Here is a 9348-nt window from a genome sequence, read left to right as displayed (position 1 = left end):
TATCTTTATTATTTTATGAGTTATTAAACATCAAAATGGGTCCGGGACTTTATAAACACCCTGTATAATTCCAATCTTATTATGCAATTTTAACACTTTTTATTTTTCTATACATCCGTAACATTATGGTACTTGTAAGTTTAATAATTAGATTTCCTTCCCTTTCTTTTTTAAAAATCTTTAAACTCAATAAACCTAGTCTATATTTTTCAACTTTTTGTCAGACTTCATGAAACTGGCAGCTTTTTTTTAAATTTTTGACGCTGATTCTGAAAAGGACTTATGTTATTGTCAATCACATCAGAGTTTCTTAAAAAATAGTTATTTTAATAATTTTTAATCAATGTAATCAAGAATCTACAATTGTTTAATAAATTAAAATTTGAAAGTTATGTACCAATTTTTATTCTTTTTTTACACTCAATCAACAAATTACAAGCTGATAAGGAGCATTTATTTTAAAGTTGTGAGTAATTTTATGTGAGGAAAATGTCTAAGAGAGAATGATTTGAAATAATACTTTTAAAATAAGTTGAGTATAATATCTCCTAGATAACTTATAATACCGAGCAGAATAAAACTAATAGTTAGTTGTTACAAACACTTGTTTAAATATAAATACACATCCCATAGGATGAAATTAAAAATAATGCATATTACTTTCAACAATAAATGTTTTTATTTGCAATTGATTTTATTCAATTCAGGATTAAAATTGCATACTATACTGACTTATTTCTAAAATATTTAAGATTTCCGAAATTCGCACATTTTTGAAGTAGTGAACCATAAACAGCTGCATGCAAAAGCTCATAACCTTGAAACAAATTGTCATATAAACTTGAAATCGGATTTAATTTAACTCTGCCCAATATTCTAATAAGTAATAACAATCTGCTTAGTAAATAATTAACGTGGGTAAAATGCGAGAAAATAACATGTAGTGAAAATAGCAGTTTTGTGATCAAACATGAAGAAGTGAGCTAGTACAGTTACTAGTTTTCAATTATCAAATATCTAGCAAACTATTGTTATCAACAATTACATAAATTCTGTAGTTTATTAGGAGAGATTACTTTTTCTTTTAGGTATAAATTCAGAACTATATCCTAGGGGAAGGCTGAGCAGTAGCTTGCTTGTCTCTTCTTCTGCGCCGCCGCGCATGTGCTATTTACAGCCTAGGCCATCTCAGTAATATCAGGGAACTGTGGATAAGCTCTGTAAATATATATATATATATATATATATATATATATATATATATATATATATAAACTTTGCAACAAATATCCAAACGATAAGCATACAGCTATAGTAGAATTTCAAAGCAAAATTGCTATTTTAAAAATCTTTCAATTTTCAATGATTTATTTATAAGAGAAATTGTGAACATTTTTCTCAATTAATCAGCGTGCATACTGCTGCGTTAAAACATATACATTTAAGCAAAATAAAAAGAATAGTTCTATTTGACTGAACTACAAACAATAAAATATACTGTGCATAACCTGATGTAACGATTCACCAGTAATGTTACCCTAAACAGTGACGAGAAATATTTCGGTTATTCTCTCTTATTGCTAAGCCTACAACGATAGCCTCTAAGAATATCATCCAACTTAAATTATTTAAGATCAGGACGCGTCGTTAAAACAAAAATAATAAAATTTAAGTTTCAAAATCGAAGCATACTTGATTAAAAGTGATAAAACTAAATTAATAAATGTCAAGCACACTTACCGAATTTCGAATAGACTTTCAATTGTCAACACACACGCAATTTGCCGGCTCGCATGGAACTCTGGGAAGTGAGTTAGTTAATATGAAGTGTACTTTAAGCAACCTTAAAACAAGCCTAGGTATAAATAAAATGACTTCAACACCTCAATAAATACCTCAATATCGTTAGTAGAAAAAAGGTATGTAAGAGAAACAACCTCGTATACCTTAAAAATCATCTTATCAGTCTGGATGATTTGAAGTGAATTTAAAACAACCTCAAAATAAGCTTAGGTATAAATAAAATGACTTCATATACCTCAATAAATACCTTTTTATCGTTAGTTGAAATAAGGTAAAAAATTTTATACCTCAAAAATACCTCCTTTGTTACAAGTGTAAGAAAATAAATTTGGTATACCTTAAAAATCACCTTATCAGTCTGGATGATTTGAAGTGAATTTTAGACAACCTCAAAACAAGCTGAAGTATATATAAATCAACCTCGCACACCTTAATTACAACATTTACGAGGTATAATTTTTATTGCTGTTTTCTCTGCAACCTTAAATATACCTCAAATATACCTCAAAACAACCTTAATACCTCAAAAATACCTCAAATCAACCTTAAATATACCTTAAATTTTCATAAGGGAAGCCACATCCACTGCTGTGCGCAGATCATCGACGGTTTGCGCCATTGGTCCTCTGTTCATGCCACGTCCAATGAGATCCCATAGGTGTTCTATGGGATTCAGATCTGGAGAGGCTGCCGGCCAGGGAAGGATGTCAAATCCAGTCAGGCTGTTAAGAGTTCGCCGTGCGACATGCGGCCTGGCATTGTCTTGCTGGAATACCGTGTTGGATGCGCCCTGCAACAAGGGCAGAACAACGGGATACACAACTTGTGTGACGTAGCGGTCCGCTGTCAAACTGCCGTGAATGTGTACCAGGGGCGTTCTGCGATCAATCATTATGCCACCCCAAACCATGATGCCCGGTGAAGGACAGTTGTGACGCTCGACGTAATGGGCTGGTTCGTAGCGTTCTCCGGGTCACCGCCATACCCGTCGACGGCCGACATTTCTCCACAGACAGAAACGAGATTCATCCGTGAACAATACCCGATGCCATTGGGTGGTCCAAGTACGATGACGATGACACCACGCCAGGCGTCTAGCCCTGTGTAAAGCGGTCAACGGTACCCCTGTTGCTGGTACCCGTGCACGTAACTGTACTTCGTGCAATCTGTTGCGTATGGTTTGGGTGGACACAGATCCACCTGCTCCTGAAGGCCACCGGCTTCGGATGGCACGTGCCGTGGAGAAAGGGTCTCGAATAGTCCACTGTCGAATACGCCGGTCTGTGCGCTCTGACGTGCACCTGTGCGCACCACTTCCTCTTCGGTGTGCACGTAGACCTTCCTGAATCCATCGTGTGACACAACGTTGGATGGGACTCACGTTGTGCCCAACACGAGTTGCTATTGCGTGCAGCGACAAACCAAGTTCATGGAGTTCGATAATACGGTCACGTTCCACGGTCGTTAACTGATGGTATTGAGCTCGCCGACGTCTCAGAGGCATTTTCTACGCTTTTTCGAAAGTCGCAAATGCTGCGCACAACCTCAGATGCCGTTTATGAGAAGGGACAGTTGCTGGTCTTTATAGCCCGAATATGCGTACCACGTGATCAGATGCGTGCGCAAATTTAATCATTTGCATATCCATCTCACTACTTTCGCTCCTGAAATTTGCATGACGCTACGTGCATTATTTCTTGGTGTTGCAATTTCACTTTTGAGGAGTGTATGATTATCATCGGTAAATATCTTACGTTATAGTAAAAAAACTATTACTTTCTTACAATTTCATGGTTATACAATAAAATTTAATGTTTTAGTCAAGTATATTGCCAGTGTTTTGCACATTAGATATTAATAAATTAAAAACGAATAAATCATGTTCTGTCAGATTAAAGGTTTTTCTAGTCCTGACAAGTCGTCGCTTTGAAACTCAACCGTAGTAACTCAAAAATAATCGAAAAATGAGATATTTGGGTCATTTTGAGTAAAAAAAGTCACCCTTTTAGTGAAACAAAGTGTTATTTTCATAGGTCCATAAAATTAATTTAGAGAGCAGATAAATCTTTATCGCATTGGCGCGATTCGCCATCTTGGTTTTAGGAAATAGTGTAGCAGTGTGCCAGTTGCAACAAAACCGTGGAGGCGATAACGTCGCTTTGAAACTAAACCGTGGTAACTCAAAACAGCAAGTTTTTCAGGAGAGCAATTATTTTCCTACACTGTTGTATGTCAAAATTTGAAATGAAAGATGTAATATTAGGGAGAATACTTTGAAGAACATCGTTGTATTTTGAAATAACTCTCCCCTTTTAATAAAAGTTTTAGAGAAAAGTGCTGCATCTCAAAGTACCTTAACTTATTTCGAAATTACCTTAAAATTAGAAATGCTACAAGAATCAGGCCTGGTTCATTGAAAAATGTAAAGAAACAGGGTTTTTTGAATGTAAACTATTTTGCAATAGTCGCCATAGCTTCGAGTCAACCTGCGGTGGAAGTTCCTTAAAAGTTAGAAATCGCTCTCCTGAGAAACTTGCTTTTTTGAGTTTCCACGGTTTAGTTTCAAAGTGACGAAGTGTCAATGCTGCACACAACTTTAAATTCTCCGTTGAAATGCTAAGGTATTTCAAGAAATTGTTTCAGAAAACGTATTTTTCATGCATTATCTCTTATCAGCAATATATGTCCAATAAAATTAGTCAAAAGATTTTTTAAAACAAAATTAAATTAAGCGACTCACAATAGTATCAAATAAAAGTGAAATTTTGTTGATCAACTGTGACCCCGGTAGCAGAATTTAATAAGACTGTTTGTAGCATCATGTTCATAAATCAAAATGTGTCTTGCAAGCCAAATACAATCATTTGAATAAATTCATTTCAGGCTATTATAGTCTTTCTTCTTTAAACAGCGGCAGACATTGTCAGACTCAGTTACGATTGTCAGAGTTCATAAGATCGACAGACCACAAAAGTATTAACATTAATAACTATTATTTTCACTTTTCTGCAAATATTATGCGAGAGTTCCTGAAGAGCTCTTTTGCAAACAAATTTCTGCGTTATCGCTGAAGAAATCTCCCTCCGAAAAATTAAAAAATTCTTCAGACAGTATCTCGCTAGCTGTTTATATTTTTGGAATCGCAAACGAAAATTAATCTACAAACTCTGTGATAATCTGCAGCGCCTGCTGCCGTGGTGGAGGATTTTTGTTACAGCAATTATTACCAACACTTTTGGTAGCCTTTTAGCCCATTTCCGCAAAATGTCACAACTAGACTTGCAGAGCCGTGATGGATTAAGGGATAGAACGTTCGCCTTCCAATGAGGTGACCCGAGGTTCGAATCCCAGTGATGGCTGGTCGATACGAATCCGCATCCGGCTTGTAACGACCACAGTGCTTACGAGAAATTCTCGTGGTTTTCTTCGCCATGTAACGCAAATGCGGGTTAGTTTCATCAAAATGTCTCCACGAAGAGAAGGGAGAACATAGAATTTCTCCCAATAGTTGATCCAGGCCGGGATAGCCTGGTTGGTAAGGCACTGGGTCTATATCCAAGAGGGCGCGGGTTCGATCCCCGCCTGTCGAAGACTCCCCGTGTAGTAAATGGTGACTGATGCACGTTTAAGTCTGTCGAGTCTCGAAGTCCTATATGTTCCCATAACAAATCAATACCTCTGGGGGTACTGATCCAGGAGTTTCCTTGTCTTCTGGATTAGTTCAAAATTACAAGGCTACTGAGTTGAACATTAGCAGTCGTGAAGCCAAAAGAATTGGGTCGGCTGTTAAACGACGGTTATAAAATAAAATAATAATCCCAGCCTTATGATATATTAAAACATTATAGAAGTAGAGGAATAATATTTAGATGTGCCATTTTTGTCCAAATTTCATTTTTCTCCTGGGACAATTTTGGCTTAATCAGTGCATACGTTTTACCTTAAGTACCAGAGCAATAGTGTTAAGATCTGCCAATGGAGGGGTCCCATCACATATTTTCTTAGAAAATTGGCAGCTTTGATTTCAAACTTTTTTAGTCGTTGGAACAATTAAAAATTATATGTAGTTGTATGAAATGATGTTTTTTTTTTGCGAAAAATATGCTATTTTCATGACTGATCTAAGTTTACAACAGTTACTCATGACCGTTGGGTCAAGTTTAGCCTAGCTTTAGCCCGCGCTATTTATATCATGAAAAAGGTGCAAGACGTCAACATTGTGAAAAGCCAAAGTTTTGAGAAAATAAAAAGGATTTTCTAATACTATAATATTTAAACATTTTACTTCAAGGTTTTTTTTTTCTTTTCATATCCGTCGTTGAACAGCCGACCCAATTTTGGGTTTACGACTACTAATGTTCAACTCCGTAGCTTTGTAATTTTGATCTCAATCAAGAAGACAAGGAAACTCCTGGATCAGTACCCCCAGAGGTGTGATTTGTAAGTTATGAGAACATGGGGGACTTTGCGACTCGACAGATTTAAAGTGCTTCAGTCACCATTTACTACACGGGGAGTCATCGGTCGACGGGGATCGAACCCACGACCTCTTGGACATTGGCCCAGTGCCCTAACAATCAGGCTACCCCGGCCCCTTACTTCAATATTGCTGGCGATTTTTAAAAAACCTTAATAACTAATAGTATATTTTAGTTACTTGTCCTTATTAAAGCCTAGATGGCTTATACAGTATAAAATTATAGCTTTGCTTCAAGTGTAAGGAGCTTAAACTGTAGTTTTTTAAAATTTTTCCTTGAATAGCTTAAAACCATCCATGAGATCCCCTTCCTTCTCACTCCCGTATAAATGACGGGGTGAGGTTTCGCCCTCTATTTCTCGCTCCCGTGAAACTTCCGGGCTTGAGTGTTCAGCAGTAACGAGCCAATAAGAATAAAACTAATTCATTTTTTTCGCCCAGAAAACATTTTATTTCTCATTTTACACTCCAGATGGCAGAACCAGGATATTTTTAAGGTACTTGTAGATAGTTGGTTTATTTTAAACTAGATACTATCAAATACGTGTATTCGCAAAATGGGCACTTTTTATGACCGTTTTCTTGAAAATTAACCGATCGTTAAGGGGTTAAACAATAATTTAACAAATATATTAATTTACTTAGTTTTATTTTTTTAATGCATTTTTTTATTAACAATTTATTAGAATATTATGTCTCTTTGTATACAAAGAAAACCGGACAAGGTATTTTATCCCGTTATGCAAAAGCACACTTGTTCATAGTGTGTCAAAAATTTATCGTTCCTATAGTAATCTCCTTAATGAATCTTCTTGATCTTAATGTTGTTGCAGAGTTGGGCATCAGTTACAGTAATGGATTACAGATAATTACTGCTATGCAATTACTTGTAATCACAAGTAATCATAATTTCATTGAAACATTTTGTTTTCTATCCAATTCATTACTTTTCATGAGTATTACTATCAAATGGCAGAGTAATTTAGAATGGACTACTTATCATTAGATTTTTTCATTTTTGAACTCTGTTGATGCATGAAGGGAAGAAATAAATTTAAGAAAAATAACAAAATACATTTTATTAATAAATATACATTTTTGTTGAAGAGAACTGATAAATATTCACATATTTATTTTATAAATGTCCCTTATCATTTGAAAAAAAATTTTCCATCATCAATTTACAAATGATTCCTATTTTTTTGCTCATTCGAAAAGAAATTAATTGCCAATTTTGAGGTTTATAATTCCTGTAGGATATATGCAGGTGAGAAGAAAGTGTAAATAGGAAGAAGAAAAAAATATTAATTTATCTCTGTCTTTTTCAACTGTAACTTAAATATATATTTTCCGTAAATATCAGGGATTATGTCATAAAACATCAACTGAAAATTGATTTTTAAAAAATGTTAAAGTTCAGATGCGATTGTTGAGAGCACAAACTGCAGCATCTTCAAATTGGCAAGTGATAAGAATTTTTCTAAATTTATCCAAAAGAGAATGAAGATGGGATCGCCTTATATTTTCACAATACATGATCTCTTCAAGATGATGCTGACCTCTGAAGTAGCGACAAAACCTAAAGTATTGAATAAATAATTTGAGAAGAAAAAATTTCATCATAACAAATTTTGATTTACCTCCACTGGTTAAGAGAGTTCAGATACACTAAGAGTAATTCAAGTTTTTTATCAAGAATCAGCTTCCAAACTTCAAAAATTTTAACAAAACTCAAATAACAAGTAATCATTATACCTCTGTGGCAGAATTTTTTTGAGCTATCAGCGACAAAAACTCTCTTGCACTAATATCTTACTACAAGAAGATACTTTTAATAATAACAAACATATGTTACTAATTTAAAATAATAAAAACGCTGTGTTTACAAGTGTGTGTGTATAAATATAGGAGTATGTATATATTTCATTAACATTAACCCTTTGCATTTTGCAAATAATTATTATAATAAAAAAATCATGAAATAAGCAGTAATTGCCGAAAAAAAAGATTGACGACGAAATCATGCAAATCGACACCCCAAATGCGTGTTTTGTTTAATATATCGTTTCGTTTAAAATATCGGATTTAAAAATTATGTTGAAATCAATAGCAATAACAATAAAATTATTGCCTTATTCAATAAAATTATTCGCTTAAAAAAGAAAACGCTGAAAAACACAATTCAAATTTCCATATTGTTTGCAATATTATTAGGATATTTAAAAGCCACATGAAAATCAATATCAATAACTGCCAAAAATACAATCGGAACATTACAACGATTTTCGATACTATCGGCGTAAATTGAACACGTCCAAAAGTGATTATCGAAATGCGCGATTCAGATATTATGTGCAAATTTCTGAAAAAAAAGAAAAATCTCTCTTTCGAGAACTTTGTAACATTCTGCAACAATTTCGCCGCAATTCTGCAATGGGGCATTACACCAGCCAATGAAATTGCACTCACAAACCTAAACTGACCCAACAACTATTCAATTGTGACATTTATAATACGACCAGTTTTCAATAGTTAGTGAGATCATGATAAAAATTGGAGTTCTTGTTTTTAATGATGTCAAAGTTCTCCCCAGGAACAGGATTTGCGAATAATGTGAGATGATAGATGAGTATCTTGATATCTGATATACTTTAGATTTTCTTTTTGACGAAATTTGAGTGTAAGTTTAGTTTGTCCAAAAGGGTCCATAGAAAAAGGTCAACCTTTATCTATGAAAAGGTACCGCAACATAGAATCGAATTAATATGCCTGATATAGTAGAGAATTGGAATTATATTATTGAAATGGTAGATACACTACACTACAACTCCCTCTTGTGGCAGCATTATTGCTGCAAAATGAAATTCTGTGGAGAAGAAAAAGAGCTACCTGAGAAAATTCTTCAAATCTTCCTTGCTGTTGGAGGAGGAGGAAGAATCCCTGAGAATGTCTCTCTCTGTGGGTTTGAGATTGGCCTGTCGAATGGAATCCTGTTCCCTCAGAGAGAGATCTTCATCTTCAGAAGATGCCTTTGAATGAGATTCATCACTTTGATCTGAAAAAAAAAA

General features: G+C 34.5%; 2 protein-coding genes across 5 annotated transcripts in view; both read right to left on the bottom strand.

The window, feature by feature from the left end:
- Positions 1–2776: 2776 nt before the first annotated feature.
- LOC147808250 (uncharacterized) lies at positions 2777–3307 on the bottom strand. Its single transcript, XM_087166952.1, has one exon. The coding sequence runs from the start codon at positions 3305–3307 to the stop codon at positions 2777–2779; it is 531 nt and encodes a 176-aa protein (XP_087023078.1).
- Positions 3308–7333: 4026 nt separating this feature from the next.
- Nprl3 (GATOR complex protein Nprl3) overlaps positions 7334–9348 on the bottom strand; it is a 38360-nt gene continuing 36345 nt past the window's right edge. For all 4 annotated transcript variants that reach the window (XM_016064874.5, XM_043051149.3, XM_016064875.5 and 1 more), the window contains exons 14-15: positions 9170–9335; positions 7334–7859 (exon numbers count right to left, since the gene is read on the bottom strand). In XM_016064874.5, the coding sequence (XP_015920360.2) occupies positions 7697–7859; positions 9170–9335 (329 nt within the window). In that variant the 3' untranslated portion in view covers positions 7334–7696. The remainder of the gene's footprint in view (positions 7860–9169; positions 9336–9348) is intronic.

The sequence above is a fragment of the Parasteatoda tepidariorum genome, chromosome 6 (genome assembly GCF_982258835.1).
Source record: "Parasteatoda tepidariorum strain Cologne lab strain chromosome 6, Ptep-v5.0, whole genome shotgun sequence".
NCBI classification, from domain to species: Eukaryota; Metazoa; Arthropoda; class Arachnida; order Araneae; family Theridiidae; genus Parasteatoda; species Parasteatoda tepidariorum.
This window is presented reverse-complemented; position numbering and strand designations above follow the sequence as displayed.

Coding starts and splice junctions, on each gene's coding strand:
- LOC147808250 (XM_087166952.1), bottom strand. CDS start 3,307: ATGCCTCTGAGACGTCGGCGAGCTCAATACCATCAGTTAACGACCGTG.